Here is a 25864-nt window from a genome sequence, read left to right on the forward strand (position 1 = left end):
GGCGAACCCTATCAAGAATTATCCGAGCAAAGACCTTGCCCGGCACTGAGAGCAGCGTCACCCCTCGGTAGTTGTTGCAGTCTTGGCGATCACCCTTCCCTTTCCAGAGAGGGACAACAAGGCCCCTCTTCCAGTCAGTTGGGATGATGCCTGTGTTCCAGGCAGAGCACAAAACTGCATGCAGCGACACGAGTGTAGCATTTCCACCAGCCTTGAGAAGTTCAGCATGGATGCCACAGATCCCTGGAGCTTTGCCCCGTTTCAACTGGTTCACCGCAGCCCGTGTTTCCACAAGCGGAGGTGGACCACAGTTGATTCGAGGGTCAGCAACAGGGATTGTAACACCCTTGACGTCCAACTCGACAGCTGGGGGATCAGCCTGGTACAACCGCTCAAAGTAACCGGCCCAGCGGGCCTTCACTTCAGACTCTTCTGTCAAGAGCCTACCACTCTCTGCTCGAACTGCAGTGCTCCGAGGGATGGGCTTGGATGAACGTAATGCGCGAATTCCCCTGTAAGCGGGACGAGAATCACCTCGTGACATCACATCACAGGTGATGCTCTACCCCCTCACAGATTCCTCGCACATAGGCCTCCTTGTCCACCCTCAGTGCACGTACAGTTTTATGCCTCAGCTCCCTGAACAGCTCAGCTCTGCCATTCAGCCTGGCCCTGCGACTCTGGTCAATGGTATCCAGTGTCCCTTGAGAGACAAAATTCTTCTTTGCCCTGCGGTGAGCTCCAAGGCATCCACCGGCAACATCAAGGACGGTGGTCTTGAAGGCGCTCCACAACTCTTCAGGACCCCCCAAAGCACCCAGACCCCCCAAGTGTCCACTCAGCCTGTTCGCAAACTCCTCAGCTACTCTCTCATCCCTGAGCTTGGCAACATCCAGCCTAGGCTGGGATGGTACCATTCTCCAGGATTTAAGGAGCAGCTTTAGAGTTGCTACAACAAGCCTGTGGTCAGTATTGAGGAACTGAGCACTCCGGTAGACCCTGCAGGTCTGGATCATCCTCCAACGACCGTCAATGAGGACATGGTCAATCTCCTTTGCCACACCGCCAGCGTTGGAATACCATGTCCAGCGATGAGCTTGTGGGCGCTGAAACCATGAACCAGCCACCCTAAGTCCATGACTTCTTGCAAAGTCAAGGAACTTAGTGCTATTCTGGTTCATAGTTCCTGACCCATGGGGACCAACACACACCTCATAACCATCCCTATCAGTTCCAGTCGATGCATTGAAATCCCCCAAGACTAGAAGTGTATCTCGTCTGGGGCACTGATCAACCACAGACTTGAGCGTGGCGTAGAATGCATCCTTCACGGTGAGATCACTCGCCTCAGTCGGAGCATAAACAAAGACCAGGGAAATGACACCAAAGGAGTGACGAATCCTTAATCTCATAATACGCTCGTTGACCGGTGTTACCTCAATTATCATTGGGGTCAGCTTATTGGACACAGCTACAGCAACTCCTTGGGTATGGTAACCATCAGAGCGACCAGACCAACAGTAGGTGTAACCACCCACCATTATCTCGCCGCAATCCGGTCTCCGAACCTCAGAGAGAGCTGCAATCCCGATGTCCAAACGCTTGAGCTCAGATGATAACAGAGACAGGTGATCATCCTCTCTTAGGGATAGGACATTCCAGGCACCCACCCGAAGGGACCGCCTCAGGTTAACCCAAGGAGACCGCCGTCTGGTGGACGACACCTCAGCACCACTCCGACACACTCTCCCGCAATCTGACCCAGGGATGTTACCCCGTGGTTTCCCTCCTATCATCAAAGATTGGGGGTCCCGAAGGCTTTGCCCCAATCCCGTCATCCGGTGAGCTGCCCTGCGAAGGGAAGCTGCGCAGGAGGTACTCCCACGGAGTGGGTTTTCAGATTTTTTTGCGTTTTGCGGAATGAAGGGTTTTACGGTGGCCGGAGTGCAAATCCTGCCACCAACCTCCTAATAAGAAGTAACCCAACTGCAGGAGGACGTCCGCAGACACAGTTGAGCACTAGATATGGATGGCCGTTGGCTCACAAGGAGCTCCTCCGCCCGTTGACAGGTTTTGTTTTTAATCCTGCTAGGTGTCCATATCCAAACACCCTCCTCACCAGAAAACCTGGTGGGGGAGACGGTTTAGTCGCCGACAACCCGACCATGGAACAGGTAAGTACAGGTTTCCATGGTACCTGTAGCAGGTCACAGATCGAACCTGACCTGACTGACGTTTGTGTAATCATAAGAAATTGCCCTCTCTCGATAGCCTGGAGCAAGCCGCATTTGCGCTTAATTCACATCATATAAAGGTCAAATGACAGTCTGGGAAAAAAAAAAAATTAAAAGCATTTTTTGTCATCGCTCAATTTTGCCAATGCAGAATCTCAGACTGCTTGGCCTTCCAAGATGTTCTTGCATCATAATAGCGGACCTACACTGAAGTTGTCCACCTGATATTTGTTTTGTGTCCTTGACCTACTTTTTTGAATTGTGACTGAATTAACAAACACCTTTTTGATCATAACTTGAATAATTTTCCTCCAATTTTCATGATGAGTTTTCTGGATAGATTGGAGATGGGGACACATTTTCTTAATTACACCGTATCCCTAAATATTGAAGGACAGACTGAAAAAATTATCTCGCTCCTCTCCGCACATGTGAAATCAGGATAAATTCAGAGCCAAAGTACGGTAAAACGGCAGGTTTGGCTTCCGATTCATGTTCAAAATATAACATTCAATTGAAATCAAGTTGTTCCTTGATCATAAACTTATGTTTGTAAAGACAGACAAAGTGAACCAAATGCTTTAACCCTGCTTTTCACTTCACTCACACAGATTAAAAAGAAACTGTGCTAAATGTTTGACAAGCTGCCATTGTACATTTAATCTGCCAACAAACATGGACAGGATCATCACAATACTCACGTGTTTAGCCGAAGACCATGGCGTGAGTAATGCTCGCTCTTCATGATTGATGATAATCCCACCAACCCTGACCTGGTGCCCAATTAACTGCTTGCATTTTTTTTCTCCCCAGCTACAGAAAATAATAAATCTGTCACACAAACCCCTCACCTTAGATGCACGGTACTGCATCATGCGGTCCTTCTGCTCGAACAACTTGTGATATTTTTTCTGGTCTTTCTTGATTTCCTGAAAAAAATGGAGTCCAGTTAAATGAAGGTGCATATTTTGAATTCCCTTTTAATCTCACGACATGCATACCCGGTTTGGCTGAGCTCACCACATTCATATCTAGCAAACCCATTTTGCCATTGCTGGTGGCCTCATTTGCTCTGCGCTTTGCCATGTGACTGATCTCTGAGATTAACATTGGGTAGGGTATTTGATCGTGCGGGTCTGCCGTGAACGCTTCTCCCAAAATGTGGTGGTGGTCGTTAGTGATGACTGGTTGAACGACGGCAGTGGTGGTGTCGTGCAGCAGTTGTAGTGTGGCGAGTTTGTGATGGAGGCGATTGCGATCATCGTGGCGTCAATGGTGAGTGTCGGCAAGCTCGAGTTGGGGTCCGATGATGTGGGAATTATTATGAAGGTGTTTCGATGGTTGGAGAAATGTTGTAGCATTGGGGTTCAGGTATGGCGAAGGTCTGAGGTGAGCATTGGTTGGGTAATGGTATGAGGTTTCAACAGGAAATAGCATGCATATGCTAATGAACTACCTGTTGCTGTGTGTGCATGCTTATGTGATAGAATGATTGTGTGTGCAGCAAAGTAAATGAAATAGATACAGGATGGGAATAAATACCTTCCCTAAAAGCCCTAGCAATGCATTCTTTCCCATAAACCTACTACACAATAGGGAAGGGCGATCTAAAACGAACACCGTACTGATTAAATAACTGTCTCGGGACCGATATATGTTGTGTGCCATTTCCTGGAGGGGGGGGGGGAGGAGCGCCAGCTTTGCAGAACCGCAACACGATTTATATTTGAAAATATAATGAATAGAAACATTAAAATGAGAAAATACCCAATTCCATTTTGTGTTCATAAGACTTTCATGTGGCATATTGGACAGCACCGTTGTCTTGTAAGCAAGAGGACATGGTGTGTTTATTCCCTAACTTGGTTAAACCTTAGTAAGTTTCCTTCCAACAAATGCTTCGGTTTACCAAGCAGTGAGCAAGAACCCGGATGATGTCGATTGACAGATCATTTTGTGTTTTTCGTTTCCTTTATTTTCTTTACTCATAGAGGAGCTGAAATTTCAGGGTAATGGTTCTGCTATTGTGGACAAATATCGTCTTTTCTTCTTGGGTACTCCTTGACACTGGGTTAACATTTCTTGCTGTCCCACAGTGTGGTTGCTGTGTGGGCAGCAGTATGATTACAACCAAATTCACACACCGGGGGGGGGGGGGGGGGGGTCATGTTATATGCAAACAGTTTTTTACCCGACAAACCAGTTTTTTACCTCCCCATCCCCACCCCACCTAAAGAATATATATATATATATATATATATATATATATATATATATATATATATATATATATATATATATATATATATATATATATATATATATATTTCATGGGTCAGTTTTCTACCGCCAAACAAATATGACGTGTCATATACCTGACATGTCATGTATACACTCACGCAACCGATTAAAAATACAATCCACAGTTCTAAAGAAATACATAATAAATGTATGGTGAAATACTAAAAAAACTACACACTTGGTTGTCACGTTCGCACAATTTGTCTGCATTCGTCGCACAATTTGCTATTTTTAAAAACAGTCGAATGCTGCACAATTTTAATCCAAAGCATACACTGAATTTTACTGCAGTGGCTGCGATGAAACGTACGTACGCAGACATGTACAATGATCAGTCTGCTCACATATCGCACACGGAAAGCGACGGTGAACAAAACATGGTGCTACGGCTCGGTAGAACCTATACAACTCAATATCGACATTGGGAAAATGATCGAGTCGTACATGAAGATCAGGATTTTTAAGTGATGCAAACCACTTCTATATTTGGAATGTCCTTCCTTCCACCCACCCATTAAAAAAAAGAACCATGTTTTTTAACCCACTGTACGTTAGTTAATAGTTTGTTGTTGCTTAGTGTTTTCATGTTAATATTGTTACGGCTGTGGAAATTCGCATTACACCATAAAGAGTCCTCAAGTGAGATATCTCCATAGGTACATGTGTAGTTAGCCCAAACCCGTTGTATAGAGGGAATTTATGTGATCCATCCGGGCTGCGACGCTTTGAGTTAGTCGTTTTTCTTTTTCTATCTTTTATTTCAAACAAACAGCAACACTGCAACCACGCCACCTCCACCATCTACGCTACCACATCTACGCCACTACGTCCGCTTTCGAACGGCAAACAAAGGCGCCAAGGAGGGAACTGCGAGGATGCGCAGGTTTCCCCGCCTGTTTCTCCCATTTGACTTCCCCGCGCTTTGGAGTGGAGGAGGGGCGATGTAGGTCAAGTGAAGGAGGGGCCTCTTTTTCGGGGAATAATTCTCTGGCCCAGAGCCAAAAACTGACTCCCCCGGCCCCCGTACGGAGCGGGGTGGAGGGAACGCCCTTTTCGGGAACCCTCTCGAAGGAAGGTGGAGCTGAGAACGGGGCGGGGCGAAGGGCGGAGCCCCGCGCGATAAAAGACGGACACGGGCGGGCGCGCTTGCACTTTCTCTTCTGCCTTTTCCTCTTCGTCTTTTTTTTTTTTCGACTTGGCTGGTGGTCTGGTCTGGTCTTCAGTTGGTCTTCGGTTGGTTTTTGTGGAGAGTTGGTCTTCGGGAAGAGGTCCTGCGCCCGCGCCTTGGCGAGCGCCCTGTCACGAAGGCACGGACGGGAGACGCGGGAGCGCCAGTAGTGAAGTGGACCTGCGCGTCCGGACGGGGAGTGCCGGAGAGGGTCCGCCGGCCGCGAGAGAGGTCGGGGCCAGGCGCGACCACGCTGACGGTCGCGGGAGCAGGACTCACCAGCCATAAAAGGGAAGTCACGACTTCTTTCTTTCTTTTCCTTCCTTTGCTTTTTGTATAAATGACTGTGGGAGGCGCCTGTCCGACAAGTAGAACTGTTTAAGTGTTGCCGTGTGTACGCGTATTCGGTTGTAGCTCTGCATCGTTTCTTTTGTTACATTTGCTTTTTGTGCATAATTGTATGGCTGTAAATACGTGCCTTCCGTGCTTGTCTGTGTGTGCGTGTGAATAAAATGCTTGCTTGTTGAACTGTTCCCGCTCTGCTTCGTCTCTTTTCCTTTTTTATTGACCCTCCATCTTGCATCACGTAAGGGGTTCGTAGTGGGTGCAACATCCCGGTAATTCATCTGAACCGTCCAGGTCGACGATAACACTGCTCGGTTATCCCGATAGTATGGAACCGGCCGCCCAAGCGGCTCGTGTCCGGAGTCGACCTGCGGCGAGGTACGATCGCCCAGTTTACCATCTGCGTGGGTACTTAGGTAGGTCGAGTTTGGCGAACAACCCTATCCTACACGGGTGGCCGATTGGCACGATTGTGGTGAGGTCGAAAGGCCCACCCGTGACTAGCTCCTGGCGTTGGTCCGAGAGGGTCACGACAGAATTGTCCGTCCGGTGGGCGACGTGCCGCGATTCGAGTTACGTGGCCGTTCGCACGCCGGCGGGCGCGAATTCGCAACAATATTTAGTTTGCATCAGGACAGCAACGTTACCCCGCCTGTTGAGGAAGGAATCGTCAGTCCCCCACGAGGATAATTTTAAAGCGGTGCAGACGCTTGAAGACACAGCTTCTTTCGTACATGGATGCGATTTTTATTATTATTATTTTTTCTCTCTTGATGGCTGACAAAATAACAAGAAAAAGAGCAATCAGATTGCAGACCCTCACCAGGACTTGTTTTGTGTGGCGTTTGTGTGGTGATTGTGTACTGGTGTGTTACCTAATTAAGACATCATTAGAACTGCCATTTTATAACTGCTGGCAGTGATGACTGGGTATCAAGACATCCCGCTTTGATTGGACACCTGACCCTAACCCAGGATATTTATTATTCTTCAATTGAATTTGGAATGGAATTAAAATTAATTGAATCAAATCAAATGGTTGACCAAATAGGTAGAGTACTGCATTGGAATAATCAAAAGGAACCCAAAGAAGCAAAAAGCAAAGATGAAGTCATTAGGAGGAACCTGGCTCGAACTCACATTTCAGCTGTTACTATTCAACCCTCAAACCCATCCAGGCACAGCCAAGTGAGCCTTATTAAAAAAAAATTAATCAACAATAATAAAAAAAACATTAAAAAAAATTAAATTCTGCCTGCCAGACCATGTGTCTGATCAAGTTGAAATTTAAAATGTTTTCCCTATCACTACTAGATCACAATTCTCAAGTTTCACTTCGATTGATTAAGCCGGTTCCAGAGAAAACATTTAATATTTTTCTTCAATTCAATATGGCTGCCAAACCGTGTGACCTATCAGTTATTTGTTAAACTTGTACACCTCTGGCTTGGGGAACGTTTGTATGAAGTTTCCCTTGATCTGTCCAGCCATTCTGGAGAAGATTTTTATAGGTTTTAGGGTAAATCCAATATGGCTGCAAAACCATGTGACCTATGACATCTTTTCTATGGACTATTTTATCCCTAGATGACCATCAAAAATTTTCCTAATGAGCAGATGCATCCTAATTTTCCTAATCTACATATGCAACAGGAAAAGAACAATCAGAGATTGCAGACCCTCACCAGGACTTGTTTTGTATGGTGTATTTTGGGTGGCGTTTGTGTACTGGTGTGTTACGTAATTAAGAAAACATAATTAGAACTGCCACTTTATAAATGCTGGCAGTGATAACCGGTTCAGCCATTTCAGAGAAGATATTTGAACGTTTAAAGAAATTTTTTTTTAACAATATGGTTGCCAAATCACGTGACCGATGACAATCAAAAAAAATTGTGGACCATTTTATCCCTAGATACTGATCAGATGTAGCGTTCTACATATGCAATTATGATGTCATAACGAAGGCACCTATGACGTCACTAAAAAAAAAAATCACATTTCCCATGAGTATTTGCCAAATTTCAATTTTTTCCTTGGTGTGGTTTCAGAGATAGAGATCCAACGTTTTTCCATTTTTCCAACATGGCTACCACACCACGTGCTTATGATGTCATAATTATCAATAAAACATTCGACACGAGTAGTCACTCCTATGGTGAAAAAATTGTCTCAATCCGACAAGCAGTTGCAGAGAAAAACACTAAAGTTCTGTCCTGACTAACAAACAAACGGACCCAAATGAAATACCCTCTCCTAAGGCGAGGGGAATAAAAAAAATGAGGTGGCTTCAAAAAAGGGAGTAGGCGGGGACGATCAATTGGTATTTTTTTAAATTATTATTTGGCCTAATACGTGTTTCGTGCTCAAAACGAGTCGCAGTTGTCCCATGTCCGTTATTCATAATTAATAATTATCGCTTGTCGCATGTTTATTTTGAATGCAAGGTTACAAGCTAAATTTCTGCTATAAGGGATTAGCACCACATCTCAACTCGGCAAAAGTGAAACAAAAGTCCTACTTGTACGCATCAGAATGATTGCCGGAGGGTTTTGTAGTAACTAGAGTTTCCAAACTTTTGGTTGGTCTCGAGAACTTTGTGAAGACCGTTAAGGTGAGATCATAAACTGATAAACAAACCTTGATCTGCTCTGCAGAGAGAAGAGTCGTTGGGCATGGCCGCCAAAGCAACTGGCAGAATCGATCCATTGGACGTTTCTGTAGCAGACGACCTTGGAAGGTCCATACCCAGTAGCCATTGTCAACCTGGAGAAGAAGGGAGGAGGTAGTTTGGTGACAAATTCACCAGTACATTTTAAAAATAAACAGTCTTGTGATTGTGACATCGTGGTGAAATCTTACTGTTTCAATCAATTCCACTGACAATTTTTACTGATTTTGTGGAACTGTACAAAAGACAACACAACCACAATGCAACAGCAGAATATCACTTCAAAGACTCCCTACCTTATGGGTCCACCACGAAACAGAAGTGACCAAATAGCGGCCTGTAGGATCCCACTCGACATCTGATGCCATAAAATGCTCGGCCATGTTCATAAGGGCACAGTCAGCAGTGTCTACAAACGCGAGCACTCCATTCATACTGTTTGTGGTAGTATGACGAGTAGGGTGTGAAGGAAAGGGGATGGGTGGGGGGGGGAATTCAAAATAGATTTGAGAGTGAATTGGTGAACAAATTCGGTGGAGAGGCAGCATACAAAATGCAGTGCAGTACTTGCAATTCTGTGTATCATCTACTGTAATCACCTACTGCAATCACTCATGCATAAGCTGCACATTTCTCCCCAGATACAACTGATCAAAATTTAGGGTGCGGATTATCCACAAAGACCAAAGTCACTATCTCTCTGTTAACCCTTCATCGGAGTGAAAATAATAATTACAGTAATCACGTAATTTCACACATTAGCTAAAGTGGAGTTATTCGGCAATCGCGTATCTGACCAATATTCAGTAACAATCTGCCTGATTGGTGCATCATCATTCCCCAATTGCACATGCTATTTGGAATACAGTTAAGCTGTTGTGGTTCTCAAATGCCATTGTAGCCACAGACAAGGAAATTGGCTACAAACCAGGATTTAAGCTGGGTTAGAAAATGTGTTAAAATATGGCCCTAAAATGTTCAACTAAATCCAAATTGCAAAACATAAATGCAGAAAAATTATTTAGAAATAAATATACATAAACGGCAGATGAAAATAGAACTTAACAAATCAGAAAATGCACAAATAACTTATAAAAGACTAAACTGTCCATCTCCAAAGGTTTAAAAATACCTTTAATACTGTTGCGAATTCACGCCCGCCGGCGAGCGGACGGCCACGTAACTCAGATCGCGGCACATCGCCCACCGGACGGACAATTCAGTCGTGACCCTCCGGGAACTATCGCCCGGAGCCAGTCACGGGTGGGCCTTTCGACATCACCACAATTGTGCCAATCGGCCACCTGCGTAGGATAGGGTTGTTCGCCAAACTCGACCTACCTAAGTACCCACGCGGATGGTAAAGCGGGCGATCGTACCTCGCCGCAGGTCGACTCCGGACACGAGCCGCTTGGGCGGCCCGTTCCATACTATCGGGATAACCGAGCGGTGTTATCGTCGACCTGGACAGTTCAGATTAATTACCGGGATGTTGCACCCACTACGAACCCCTTATGTGAAGCAATATGGAGGGTCAATGGAGTAAAGACAAAGCGAAACGGGCACAGTTCAACATGCAAGCATTTTATTCACACGCACACAGACCAGCACGGAAGGCACGTATTTACAGTCATACAGTAATGAAAAATGCACATCTAGCAATTAAAACAAAAGAAACGATGCAGAGCTATGACCGAATATGCATACACACGGAAACACAAAAACAGTTCTACTTTAGCCAGACTGGCACCACCCACGGACATTCACACCAAAACCCCAAAGAAAAGAAAGAAGTCGCGACTTCCCTTTTGTGTCTGGTGAGTCCCTCTCCCGCGACCGTCAGCGTGGTCACGCCTGGCCCCGACCTCTCTCGCGGCCGGCGAACCCTCTCCGGCACTCCCCGTCCGGACCCACAGGTCCATCTCGCAACGGGCGCTGCCGAGTCTCCCGTGCGTGCCTTTGTGACAGGGCCGCTCGCCAAGGCACGGGCGCAGGACCTCTTCCCGAAGACCAACCAGACCACCAGCCAAGACGACCAAGAAGAGGCGGAAGTGGAAGCGCTCAAGAGGAAGAGGCGAAAGAGGAAGCTCTCAAGAGGAAGAGGCGAAAGAGGAAGAGGCGAAAGAGGAAGCTCTCAAGAGGAAGAGGCGAAAGAGGAAGCTCTCAAGAGGAAGAGGCGAAAGAGGAAGCTCTCAAGAGGAAGAGGCGAAAGAGGAAGAGGCGAAAGAGGAAGCTCTCAAGAGGAAGAGGCGAAAGAGGAAGCTCTCAAGAGGAAGAGGCGAAAGAGGAAGCTCTCAAGAGGAAGAGGCGAAAGAGGAAGCTCTAGCGCGCCCGCCCGTGTCCGTCTTTTATCGTGCGGGGCTCCGCCCTTCACCCCGCCCCGTTCCCGGCTCCACCTTCCTTCGAGAGGGTTCCTGAAAAGGGCGTTCCCTCACGCTTTCCCTCCACCCCGCTCCGTGCGGGGGCCGGGGGAGTCAGTTTTTGGCTCTGGGCCAGAGAATTATTCCCCCAAAAAGAGGCCCCCACCCGTTCTCACCTTTGACCCCCGGCTCGGATCGCACCTCCCCCACACCGAGCGCGGAGAACTCAACCGGGAGAAACAGGCGGGAAAACCTGCGCATTATCGCAGTTCCCTCCATTGCGCTTATGTGTGAAAAGCCTGGTGTTGGCTTAGTGGTTAGGGTGGTGGCTTGGGATCCAAGGGTCCTGACTTCAAGCCCCGTTGGCTGCTGAATTAACACCAGGGGTTGACTCAGCCTATCATCCTTCCGAGGTCGGCGAAATGAGTGCCAGTGTACTGGTCCCGGTGTATGCCCCGGTTAGAATAGGTGTACCATATCCCTGTGTGTCGTAAGAGGCGACCAGGGTTGGCGTCAGGAAGGGCATCCGGCCATAAAACATTGCCTCAAGAAAAAGCCAAACCCCTGCACAGCAGGGAAAAATGGCTGTAAAAACGGTCATATCCTCCTTTGCGCCTTTGTTTGCCGTTCGGAAGCGGACGTAGGGCGAAGATGTAGTTGCATAGATGGTGGAGGTGGCGTGGTTGCAGTGTGGTTGGCGCTGTGATGGGGATGGCGTGGTTGTTGAAATGTTGTGTGTTTGAAATAAAAGATAGAAAAAGAAAAACGCCTAACTCAAGGGATCGCAGCCCGAATGGATCACATAAATTCCCTCTATACAACAGGTTTGGGCTAACTACACATGTACCTATGAAGATATCTCACCTGAGGGTCCTGAATGGTGATTTGCGAATTTCCACAGCCGTAACAATACCTTATTCTTTAGGATAAAATGAATTAAAAACAAAACAACAAACTGCTTTTAATAAATAAATACCTTCGGAGACCAGCAAGAACAACAAACTGGCCTTGAGGACTCCAATATATAGCATTGGCTTGCTGCTTGTCCAGTGTTTCTGTAAAGACATGAAGTAGGGAAGAGTTTAGAAAAGGACAACTCCAATGAAAAATAAAAAGATTAGAGCAAATTTTCATTTAACCAAATTTAAAATGGGGGAACACCTCTCTGGATAAGTGTTAAAAATATTAATTAAATCCTAACAAAAAAGTTAATAAAATCTGGGCTATATGAGCATTTTTTTAATGACATACAACACAGCAGACACATTATGCAGGGGAAACGACAACAGCAAACCAAACGCTCGCAGTTAATTGGGATATCCAAGGGTAAATGCTTGAAGGCTTTGAAAAGCAATTGATCGGATGGTCGGCACGAGGAAGTCACTGAGTTTCTCCAACTTTCCCGAATTAGAGCTGAAATTGTTTGATAAATTCCCAATGCCTTGCAAGTGAAGATCGTCTTGATGTGGATGTTGTTGAAATATAGAAATGATCTCAAAAATTGTCCCGCTTGGAATATTGTGGAGAAGTTCAGCCAGGAGTCGAAGAGAATTGTGTAATAAATTTAGAAACTGTAAGCATCAGGGCTCGACATTACCTCTTCACTCGTAAAATTAACTTGCCCAAACCAGATTTTTGTTTGCCAGAACTACGTTTCTTTCCCCCTCCCACTTAAAAAGGCATTTTGTACATTTCATCTGCACAAGAGGTTTATGGGTCTCTAAATATTTCATATCAACATTATTACAGAAATAAAAAAAGCTTTTTCAACAAAATTATATTTTACAAACAACAGAGACTGAGCAAACTGATGTTTATTTTGCACAAAATTGTTCCCAATTTCTGCAAATATAATAAAATTGACGGGCAACGATAAGCAAACAAGTCCAGATGAAAGTACATTTTCTTGAATTACACCTGTGAAAGTCCTCACCATCAACCTCAGCTGGGGATTCAATCCTAGGACAGTGTGTCTCTGTCTCTCCCAGCAATACATCTCTTCCCCTGGCCTGTATGATGGTGAATCAATTGCAACACTTTTCATTCCAGGGACACACACAGGATAATAATATGCATGCCCAACTCCTTCCAGAGATGCCGGTTGCCACCCTTGCATTGTGTGCTCATTGGGCAATAATCTCCGGTTGCTGTTTGGCAAATCTAAATCAGGAGGCTGAGATAACGGTGCTGTTGGAAAGCTGTATACACGAGGAACTGTGAGCACTTATTAGTTTCCAATGCGCAGAAAGAATGAGTAGAATTTCAATTTGGATGAATGAGTATTGTATGTGACACCATATCCACACTGAAATAAATAATCGGTACAGGTGGAGAGCAAAGGATTGCAAAAGACAGACAAAGTGTGTGTGATTAGTAGCGTCTTTGGAGATCACTTAGACAGAATATTGCTTGTGTGGACAAAGCAATCCATAGTGATCGACACAACATTAGATGAAATTAGCATCAGTTTCTCCCCCCTCGCAAATGCCGGCCTCCCAAGCAAATGCCCAAGACCAACAAACCTTTCAAACTGTATTGTTGTGGGAATGATTTCTAGGAGCTAACTTTGCATATGATAGGTTAGTTATTTCCCATATTAAATGTAATCAAGTAAGTGTGAGGCAATTAAATTGCAATACGAAATATGTGTTGTTTCATGTATGGCTAAGCGCATGTAAGTGGTTACCACTCTGTTTCAAAAATGTCAAAAAATGAAGTTTGTTCCATTGCCTTCTCACTACATTTTCCTGAAAGTGCAAGTCTAACTGAGTTCAGAACAAAAAACCGTATAGCTTAATTACATATATATATATATATATATATATATATATATATATATATATATATATATATATATATATATATATATATATATATATATATATCGAAATATGATACATTGAAGAAGGGGTACCTATTCTGGTGGTTTTGTGAGTTTTCAATGAAATTACCTAATTTTTCTTTTTTGGCAAAATAAATGAAGGTCATAGTATGTAACTTATTCTAGCAACTAATCCAATAATCAAAATACCAATTTCTGGGATGATGAAGAAATAATACATACCTATTTTTTTTTTATTACTGCTCTATTCAGATGCTGAAAAGCACGAAAAGAGAGAAGATTTATCGAACAAATTCTTGGACGTAAATTTTCAATTCAATCCGTTCTGGGAGTAACAAAAAGCTCTCTAAATTCTCCAAAACTGTTTTGACTGCCTTCTAAATTAATAAAATATTTTTTTAATACCTGGAAAAAAAAAAAATTTACATTTTTTTAAAGAAAATACATTTTTTTAATCAAATTCAAAAAAGTGTGACGTGCAGTCGGACAAAAATGCAAAATTACTCTAAACCAAAGCCATGCATGTTTTCAATTTTTTTATACTATTATATCTACATCACTGTGCCCTATTTATAAATACATTTTAGTGAAAATAATCTGATGCACAGAAAAATAAAAGCATTTTTTTTTAAAACGTGACGTGCAGTCGGATATTTGGGTTGGAAAGTTCGGTCAAGCCGCTGTAATTAAGTATCCACCCGGATCATCTCAATTTTTTTTACATTGATTATTGGTAATAGGTTGAATAATTTAAGACACGTAAATATGAGTTATTGATAAACTAGTCATTTTGTTAGAGGATTTCAGAGTCCCAGACTCTAAAAGGGCAATAAAACAAGAAAAAATAAAAATATGCCAGAATGTGCATATATCATGCGAATCCACCACTGACCGACACAAATGCTGATTTTCTCAGATGGTGGGTGACAACCTTTTGATTAAAATGAGAAATTTCATATAGAATGTTTTATATGTTGTATTTTTGCATGGTCTAATATATGTCATATTTTGAGGTGAAACAAGAAAAAAGGACAATACTGGGCATGTATATTCAATAAAAATCCTGTAGATTCAGTAATATACATCATAGACCCATGAACCTAGATATTTTAAGGTCCTATGGAACACTGTCTGTGCAATGAACCAAATTTCATGACCAGTAGTAGTCTTTGTAACTTTCAAAAATGCCACTCAAGTCAGGGTATGCCCTAAAATAGGGGTGGTAACCACTTGCATGCGCTTAGCCATATAGAAAGATGCTGTCTACCTGCCCCCCCCTCCCCAACCCTCAATGCTTGTGTTGAAAACCACCATCCCTTAATCACCCCCCTTTTAATGTTCTTACCTTTGTAATCTGTCTTCTATGTGCTTGAAAGCGGTCGGACAGGCCGTCGGTGCTAGTTTAGGTGGGAAAAGCCAAGTTTTAATCCCAACCGAGATGGAGGAGTTTTGATCCCAGTCCAATAGCGGCCGAGACGGGAGGGGCGAAGTGTGTTGAACATAGTCTGATATAGCAACTTCGAACTATATAATGTTGTTTTAAAAAAAAAATTATTTAAATTATCTGATTATACATGCAAGCATCTCAAAATGTTCAAGATAGAAGCAAGTGTCTTACTTATAAGCTCGATCTTTCCGTTGTTCTTGACATTGTAGAAAGTGACAGAGATGCGAGGACTCTCGCCATGGAGCACTGCAAATTTGGTACCGTGAGGCTCCCAAGCAAATGCTGCGATTGGCTCTATAGATCACCAACATCGGAATAGCAAAAAAAAAAAAGACTAATCAGGAATGAGTGTGTGAACAAGTGGCACAAATTGAATTTCCCAACAATTAGAAATCCAACAGTTTCATCAAATCACAACAAAATATAAAATGCATTGCAAGCACCTGCTTCATATTCACAAAAATGCTCCAAAATTGAAAACTGAACTCATACCAAATGATGAAATCCAAACAAATATGACAATTCTTCATCGAGTCCAAAAAACAAATGTTTACCACAACAATCTGTTTTGTGCATTTCAAACTCAGCTGTTTAAAAAAAAAAAATAGTGCTGGATCTTGCTTTTTGAGAAAACACACACACACAGGCACAAACAAAACACAGCGGATCGACACAAACAAAAACACGGACAGAAAAAAAAAAAAAAAAAACCAGGTCAAAATAGAATGGCACTCGTAGAGCGCATAGTCTCGCTTCGCATACTTATTCTGAACAAAATTACCATCGTCAACTGAACACGCTATATTATGGCCCATATACCCATATCATCCATGCACTAGAATCTGGCGATGCTTTGATGGACTCGGCTACACCTGGAACAGTGAAACGCATGACCTCAAAACATACCAGGAAGTCGGTACAGTAGGTTTTAACTTATAACTAAGCACCATACAAGCAATTGCGTTTTTCTTTGCGCTCGTGGCTATTTTATATGAATCGGGTGTGTTTTAGAAAGCCAACAGTGCCAATTACCAACATGACGATCCGCGACAGTCATACCGGCCTGTGCCGATTACCGGTATAGCGATCTGCAACAATCATGTGGACGTAAGCCGATTACCGATACGGCGATCCGTGATAGTCATACGGGCCTGTGCCGATTACTGACATGGTGATCTGAGATAGGGATACCGGCCTGCGCCGATTACTGACATGGTGATCTGAGATAGGGATACCGGCCTGCGCCGATTACCAGTACTGATCTCGCTTTAAAACAAAATCATTTTTAATACAAGTTGAGGTTGGAAGTAAAATAAGCACCCATCATCGGGAAAAAAGCCCCATGTGGGAATACTTTGAAAAGTTACCATGTGTCCATGATGTGTACGTCATATATGAAAATGTATTGGACCATTACGTATTTTTGGAACCCGTGTTAAAAAAAAAAAAAAAAAAAAAAAATACTGATATACCAGTATAACGATATAGTAAACAAAACATCAATACCAATGGAGTCTACCATGCACCGACATTGCCATTATCCATAGCTTTATTGATCAATCATTAGGCTATTTAACAACCACTTTTGTGGTTGTTAAATAGCCTAATAATCAAGGCTAAATTGCATCAATGAAGGTGGATATTAAATAAATTTCAAACTATATTGCCCATGGCTAGTTGTTGATCACATGTATGCAGTTTCGCATCAATCTGTTAAACAGTTCTGGAGAGGAAGGTTTTTTTTTAATGTATTTATTTTCAATCCAATTGGCCACCAGACCACAACACCGATGGCATCATAAATTTAATTTGTCACTTACGTCGGTTCATAGATCAGATATATGAAGTTTCAGATTTTTCAGATAAAGATTGATTCAACTAATTATAGCTGGAATACTTCTCCGATGATGATGTCGTCGTTATCACCCCATACACCCCATGGGGAGTTGATGACACATGTCAAGTTTCAATTTTTTTCCTTTGAACGGTTTTGGAGAAAAAGATGTCCAAATGTTTCTTTAATCCAATATGGCTGCCATACCGTGTGACCTATGACATCAAAATTATCAATGGAATATTCTCCATGGAGAATCCCTCTTATGTTTAAAGTTTTGCATTGATCGGACACATGGTTGAAGAGAAAAACATTTTAAAAGCGAAAATATGCGGATGCATGTGAACGCACAGCAATATTCTCGCATCCCCTTCTGGATGAGACGAACAAAAACAGGACAAACAAACAACAACAAAAAAAACAGGCATACAAAAAACAAGCACAAACATGACACAAAAAAAAATTGGACAACAAAAACAAAAACAGGACAAAAAATATATAGCAATAAATTTCATGTTCGATCGGTGGTACGTTTAGCACTGTTAATCCCACCTCTGATTTCAACAACATCCACAGGAACTTGCTTCTCCCTCATTCGAAATATTTCAAAGTTGGTGACAACACCCTGTGGAGAAATACAAACTGGTTATCCATTTCAAGCATATATGTCTACTACAACAAAAAGGCATGAAGCAGGATATCTAGCCAAGATATTGTGATGAACAGATCATCTCAAACACTCTTCGCTGTGTACATTATGCTGTACGTCACACTATACTTCCATCCAATTTACTTATCATCGATGCATTACCAACAGAAATTTGTACAAGTTAACCTCTCCAAATTCGGAGACAAACAATTAAAAAACAAGCAGTCATAGACTGGTACTTACGAAATCATCAACTTGACCTCTGACCTTGTCGAATAAAAGCTGTCTCAAGAGAAGGTAGTGACGCAAACCAGAAGTTTCTACGATGATTCTGTACCAAACCATCAAAAATCGAATGTTTGACCTCACTGTGACCTTGACCTTTGACCGATTTTGACCAAAATCGAAGCGCCAGCCATCACCCTCCTGAATCACGTGGTGCAATTTGACATTGGTAGCTTCTTCCGTTCGAGTTATAACTTTTTTTGGATGTTTGACCTCACTGTGACCAAAATATAATCAGCGCTAGCCATCACCCTCCTGAATCACGTGGTGTAATTTGACATTGGGAGCTTCTTCCGTTCGAGTTATCGTGCCGACAAACAAACACACAAACTCACAAACAAGCAGTCATTGACTGGTACTTACGAAATCGTCAACTTGACCTCTGACCTTGTCTAATAAAAGCTGTCTCCAGAGAAGGTAGCGACGCAAACCAGAAGTTTCTATGATGATTCTGCACCAAACCATCAAAAATCGAATGTTTGACCTCACTGTGAGCTTGACCTTTGACCGATTTTGACCAAAATCTAATCAGCGCCAGCCATCACCCTCCTGAATCACGTGGTGTAATTTGACAGTGGCAGCTTCTTCCGTTCTAGAGTTATCATGCCTACAAACAAACAAACACACAAACAAACAAGCACAAACAGATGACGGAAGTCATCAATATACTTACGAAATCTTTAGATTTCGTAAGTAACAAGCAGTCATAGACTGATACTTACGAAATAATCAACTTGACCTCTGGCTTTGTCTAATAAAAGCTGTCTCTGGAGAAGGTAGCGACGCAAACCAGAAGTTTCTACGATGATTCTGTACCAAACCTCTCATAAAACATCCGATTTTTACCAGAATTTCGACAACCGAGTGTTAAGCATACTTAACCGTTCCCAAAATTGAAGACAGGATTGAAATTGACTTTAAAACGAGCGCGTAATGCCATGTGTTACAATCCCCCTCATTAACATAATCATCAGTTTAGCCTCAGATATGACACCCGACATAAATCTCATAAAACATCCGATTTTTTTAGCAGAATTTCGACTACAAGTGTTAAGCATACTTAGCCAATACCAAAAGTGAAAACAGAATTGCGATCGGAGTTAAAACGAACTCGTAACGTCGACCGAAGCAAAAATCTCCATTTCTCCATGCAATTATTTAATATTATTTTATCAGTCACAAAACCGTAATATTCGGCCATCCACCAACAATCTTTACATAATCCGACGGCTTAGTGAGTCAGGCATGCGACGATAACCTTTATTGAGATAAAAAGTGACTTTTAAACACCATCCTTATCGAAAACACCGTCAGCACGCACACGCAAAACCTTTATGTGACTCAACGACGCCTCTGCTCGAGCGCGCTGCACCACGTGACGAGCCGTGATGCGGCGAGTGAAATATTTTTTATACAATCTTAAAACGTCAAGGAAACATCCGATTTTTACCAGAATTTTGACAACCGGGTTTTAAGCGTCCTAAAGGCCCGGTCACACCTTGACGTTTTAGCCAGCGATGGCAACGTATTAAAATGTATGTAAAACGCTGGCTGACGTTGAACTTTTGATGTTTTTTTTTTAAGATTCGGACGTATTCATAACGAGTTGGTCGTATGCATAACATATTAGTAATGGACACAGAACGTTTCGTTGTGTTATAGATAACTTATACCAACGAATGCTGACCTGTTGTCGGCCTACACAACCGATGCCCAACGATAGTCTAACTTCGGCACAGCGCGTTGCACGCATCGCCGATGATGTCGTGACGTAGCCTATTAAAAGGCTGACGCACAACGATTCGAATCATAACTGCCGTAGAAATGGAAGTGTCAACATCGCGGTCACACCTTGGCGATCTTGCCAGCGTATGCCGACCTAAGAAAAATGTGTCTAAAACGTTGGGGCACGTCAAATACGGTATGAGTAAGTTTGGTATACGTGAGTAGAACGCTAAAGTACCCTATCATACGTCGTAGTAAGTAGAGTACGTCAAGAAATTTTAAACATGTTCAAAATTTTACGACGTACTCGGCGTATGACACACGTTCCGCATGCGATGGGGATAAGTTTTACACACGATATGTGGACGCTTACACACGTCCACAAACGCTACTTATAAGCTACTCATAAGTCGAAACACGTCGCGGTAATGTCTTTTTTACGCGAAACTTATTTCTAACTTGTGTTTGACGTGCTTTGAACCAATTCTTTACGTAGTCCCAACACACATCGACGTATGCAGACGTATTCCAATGACGTCTTTCGGTCGACAAAAAAAAAATAAATGAACGTGTTTCTAGGTTACAACTGCCATATAAAGACGTGTTCCCAGCAGTTTTGGGAATTGGTATATAAAAATGCTGCTCATAAAAGGGAACCCAACAGTGTTTTCGAGTTCCTTTTTGAGTCGATGTCCATGTCAGCGGTATCAGTATCAGTATCAGTATTAGTAGTAGTTTGTTCATGTTGGCAGTAGTAGGTGAGTGTGAGGGGGAGGGTGTGGGTTATGATGGATCCTCCTTGCGTCCGCGTGTCCACGGGTAGGTTCATAGGCTGCCACTCAACGATTTAAATGGCTGCATCTCCTCTATTGAAAGTAGACGCTTGCGCTCAACAATTGGATTTTTTTTACACTCAACGACTTTTAAACGGTACCACTCAGCCATTTTCATTGTTTACAATGAACGATTTAAATTGCTGTGACTCGCCTTTGTTTTTTGACGCTGGCGCTCGGAAATTTTAATCGTTTCTATTGAACGTGCTAAATCGCTCAAACCCCACTATTGAAAGTAGACGCTTGCGCTCAACAATTGGATTTTTTTTACACTCAAGACTTTTAAACGGTACCACTCAGCCATTTTCATTGTTTACAATGAACGATTTAAATTGCTGTCACTCGCCTTTGTTTTTTGACGCTGAGGTTTTGAAATTTGAAGCGTTTCTTCTGAACGTGTTAAAACGCTCAAACTCGAGTATTTTAAATAGACGCTGCCGATGGACAATTGGAATCATAGCCAAGCTAGACATCGAAGTGTGAACATCCTCGTCATGCCAAAGAAAAGTTTGAAGAATGCTGCACATAAGTGTCCTGGCCGTGGCCGTGGACGCTGACGCAAGGACGATCCATTATACCGACGTCTTTCAGCCTATGAGTAACTTAAAAGTAACGTCTGTCGATGTGTGGCAACGATCGCGTAACGTGCCAACAACACGTTAATCATAGGTTAGAAATAAGTTTCGGGTACGCTAAACATTACCTCGGCGTGTCTCAACTTATGATTAACTTACAAGTACAGAGATGCCAACTTTTGGAAATCAGAATTAGGGAGGATTTTCAACCGACACCAAATAATGTGCGCGAAGCGCACATCTCGAGCGCGGAGCGCTCGACCCTTGCGGCGGGGTCCAGGGCCCGCCTTAGGGCCCTGGAAGCTCTGGGGTTCTAGATGCTCTCTAGTGCCCTCTGAGCCCTATTTTGGAGCATTTAACATGTTAAGAATTCCCACTTTTTGAACAAAAAAAAGGGGAAAATTGTGCACTTTTTAATGTTACATGTATGTTAATATTAGTAAGTTAGGGGAAAATCAAAGATTAACAAAAAGCACAAAAGAAGCAATATTTTTCTTCCCTTACTGGCTGGTACTACTGCTGCTTGCTTTTTCCATGGCAGCTTTGCTGAGTGACAGCTGTGTGGCTCTTTTAGCCCTTCTGATTATGTCTTTGCTGTATTCTCTCTGGTAGCAAGGGGTGTTATGAGCTAGTTTTTCAATTAAGAGAGCTTCCAGGGTTTTGACACTCAAATTGGGACGAAATTCAGTATGATTCTTCCGTACAAGACTGAGTGCCCGCTCACATGATGCGTTCGAATGAGGAATGACCAAGATTCCCTTCATCACTTTGCTCAAATTAGGATACTTCTTGGCACCAGTGCAGGGATCTGTGAGCTGTGAAATCCGATGCCACTGCTCATCCACTCTCACTGTCTCAGTAGCAATTGTAGCTATGGAGGCGTCTGCCTGGTAGTGAGCGAATTCACTCTCAAGACTGTCTATGTCACTATCACCGCCACTGAACAGACAGGGGAATTTCTTGATGAAAAACTCCACACAGTCAAACCCCACTTCTTGGTGTAGCTTAACATCCAGCACCTGAGCATGCTTGGCTAATTCATCATCTAGCGGCCAGGTTTTGAAGATGTAATTGCAGGCTTTCACATAATATGAGCGAACTGCACTGAAGAAACCTTGGATGTCTGACTCACTCAGAGTGAAGGTGGATTTCTTGAGACTCCTTTGTTCCCTTATATACAGTTTGGCATCGTTCCCAATCATGAGGTCCTCATCATTCTTCTGATGATTTCTGTCAGAGAAGGGTACATTTACCAGAGCAACCGATGACACCGATGGTTTCAAAAACCACACGAAGATATCTTTCAGAAGACCATTCAATTCTCCGTGCAGGAGATGAATACAGGGTTCGTCTCTTTGGAGCAGAAGATTCCCCTTCTCAAAAAGCTTGTTAGCATATCGAAGGAAGAAACAATAGAGTTTTGTTTGTGGAGACAAGAACATCCTGTTGACACGTTTTTCTCTAGATTCCTGCACAGTGTTTGAGGAAGATGCGCTTTTAGTTGTAGAACTCGTAGTACACTTAGCCGCAGGGCGATCACACTTGCGTTTACTGCCAGCAGAAGAGGTCAGACTCGTAGTACCAGATCCAATTTTACGTTTGAGGAGAGAGCTTGAGGTAGGTGCAGCCAAGGAAGAAGACCTCTGATTCGAAGGTTTTGCTGAGCTTCTATCAAGTGATTTGGCAAAAGCAGAACTTAACTTGGGTCCTTCTTTGCCTGTAGATGGGACTATCACAGTCTTTCTCGACTCTGAAGGAATCTACTTTGTAGATGAACGTGATGAAGGGCCGGTGATGCTACCTGCTCTCAGCATTGGTTTTGGTGCTGTCCCTGCTGTCTTCTTCGCAGCAGATACTGCAGTGGTAGTGGTGAATGCTGCTCCACGAGTGCTTGATCCTGCAGTGCCAGTACTGGCAGTAGATACAGTGCCGTCCTTCTTGCTCGTTGTTAGAGTCTTGGCTACAGTTGGTTGCATTTTTCTTCGTACTTCTTCTTTGAAGAAGAGGCGAAGTGGCTCCCACTGTTCAATCAGCCTGTCTAGGCACTGACCAAGGGACAGCCACCTTGTTGCGACATGCTTCAGAATCTTGTGTCGGGGCATCACAGAGTTCTTGCAGTGCTTTCACTCCTTTGACGCGTTTACTACTTTTGTCCAAGTAGTAGTAAATATCGATGAGAAAGTCATCTAATTCAATGGGTAAGGCCTGAGCCGCCTTCTTGGCCGTATTGTGCATCATATGGCAAGGGCATCCCATGATGTTGCACTCTGGATTTTGTTTGTGGATATAAGCAGCGACTCCTTTGTGCTTGCCCACCATGACAGAGGCATTATCAGCACAAAAGGAAACACAATTTCCCCACGGAATTTTCCTGTCACTGAACTCATGATCAAGCAGTTTGAAAATGTTTTCTCCAGTGGAATCTTGTTTGCACGCAGGCAAACTTAGCAAACCTTGCTTCACAATCCCAGCACTGTTGTCATAGTACGAAATCAGGACAGGATATAGCTGGGCCTCACCACTGTCATTGCTACCGTCTGTAGCTAGGCTAAATGGAGCTAGTCTAGCAATATCGGCAATAGATGAAGCAGTAACATTTGACAACTCACCAATTACACTGGTCAACAACAAATTTGTTGTCTGCATTTTTTAAGCTGATTTAGGACGAATCTGATGCGCTGAATCCAAAACTCACATTAGTTTTGTTCAATCAGGTCAAGTTTTTGAGATATGGCCACATGTCGTTTTTTACATTTTTGTTCACATGTACGCATGTGTGGAGCATTTTAGAAGAAGTTGGTGGGGGTAAAATGTCATGTCAAATAATTGTTTTAATTGGAAATAATTATTTTAATGACAAGAAGTATTCAGGTACGATAGTTCTAGGTGATTATGTCGAAAAGGGATCAGTTTGAAGTCATAAAACCTCAAAATCTTCCAAAAATTGGTGAGGCAAAGCATAAAGTTCGTGGATCAAAACTAAAGTTAATGGGGCAGATTTTGTAATAATGTGATACAAAAAAGTTGTATTTCTTGAAATAACGAACTCTGAAGAATGTACAATACCTACATGCGCCAATTTATGACATGCGCTTCTGCTCAAGCTTGGAGTGCCACAGTACGAACCCAAAGATTGGAGACTGTTCATTGACAGCAGCAAGCGATCACTGAAATGTGTTCTGCTACACAACGGCAACCAGTTTGCCTCTGTACCCATCGCTCACTCGACTATACTGAAGGAGAAGTATGAAGCGGTGAAGTACGTGCTGGAGAAAATTGGTTATGATCAGCATAAGTGGTTTATTTGTGTTGACCTGAAGATGGTGAACTTTTTGTTGGGACAACAGTCTGCCTTCACCAAGTACCCATGTTTTCTGTGCATGTGGGATAGTAGGGACCGTGCTCAGCATTACACGAAGAAGGACTGGCCTGTGCGGGAGGAATTGGTGCCATGCAAAGAAAGGAACGTCATCAACGACCCTCTGGTGGACAGAGACAGAATACTCTTCCCACCGCTGCACATCAAGCTCGGCTTAATCAAGCAGTTCACCAAGGCTCTGGACAAAGATGGTGACTGCTTCACTTACTTGTGCCAGGCTTTTCCAGGATTGACCATGGAGAAGTTGAAAGTTGGCATCTTTGATGGTTCTCAGATCCGTCAGCTCATCAGAGATCCAGAGTTCAAAAACTCAATGAAGGAAGTGGAACTGGAAGCGTGGAAGACATTTGTTTTGGTAGTGAAGAACTTTCTTGGCAACAATAAGGCCAGAAACTACGCAGAACTTGTCAACAACATGCTGACTGCTTTCAGAAACCTGGGCTGCAACATGAGCATCAAGATGCACTACCTATTTTCACATATGAACCGGTTTCCTGAGAACCTGGGTTCAATGAGTGACGAGCAGGGGGAGAGATTCCATCAAGACATGAAGGAGATGGAGACCAGGTATCAGGGTCGCTGGGACGCAGTCATGATGGCTGACTACTGTTGGAATCTGAAGAGAGACCTCCCTGCCGCTGAACATTCCAGGAGTTCGAAGAAACGGAAGTTCAAGCCCTGAAGTTTGAACAGTGGTGACGCAACATGCAATTTACTTGTACTTACCTTTATCAATGCCCACCATTCAGATGACAGTAATCGATGTTTCTATCATGTAATCAATAAATGTTGTTGGCAAAACATTTTTTTCTTAAAAACATGTTTAGGATGATATGTGTTGACAAAAATCAGCTGATAATGCCACAAAAATGTAATTGATTTTGTCACAAGATCTGATTTTTTCAAATCAACTTAGCACAAAAACCTGACCTGATGGAGAGAAACGGATGCCATTTCCTGATTCAGCAGTGCCAGAATACCCTAATTCACTTGTAGAAATCTAGACAACATTCAGAAAGTAAAAAATTGTTGACCAGTGTTCTTTTTTCTTCTTTGTTCTTGTTCTTTTTTTTTTTTTTTTTTTTTTTTTTTTTTTTTTGTTCTTGCACATCTTGCACATCTTGCAAGTTTTTGTTCTTGCACATCCATACTTTGAAGCAACTTTTGAATCTGGAAACATCTTTTGAAATTGAGGTCCAGCATGATCTGAGACTGA

General features: G+C 43.1%; 1 protein-coding gene across 1 annotated transcript in view; it reads right to left on the minus strand.

Annotated features, from left to right (window-relative positions):
* Positions 1 to 25864, minus strand: part of EIF3B (eukaryotic translation initiation factor 3 subunit B) — a 71530-nt gene that overhangs the window by 21531 nt on the left and 24135 nt on the right. Inside the window, exons 11-16 of the mRNA XM_085892115.1 lie at positions 17755 to 17827; positions 15540 to 15662; positions 12056 to 12134; positions 9016 to 9154; positions 8689 to 8814; positions 3086 to 3163 (exon numbers count right to left, since the gene is read on the minus strand). Coding sequence (XP_085748241.1) covers positions 3086 to 3163; positions 8689 to 8814; positions 9016 to 9154; positions 12056 to 12134; positions 15540 to 15662; positions 17755 to 17827 — 618 coding nt within the window. The remainder of the gene's footprint in view (positions 1 to 3085; positions 3164 to 8688; positions 8815 to 9015; positions 9155 to 12055; positions 12135 to 15539; positions 15663 to 17754; positions 17828 to 25864) is intronic.

The sequence above is a fragment of the Eptatretus burgeri genome, chromosome 8, assembly GCF_056783735.1.
Source record: "Eptatretus burgeri isolate ZD-2024b chromosome 8, Ebu_testis_v1, whole genome shotgun sequence".
NCBI classification, from domain to species: Eukaryota; Metazoa; Chordata; class Myxini; order Myxiniformes; family Myxinidae; genus Eptatretus; species Eptatretus burgeri.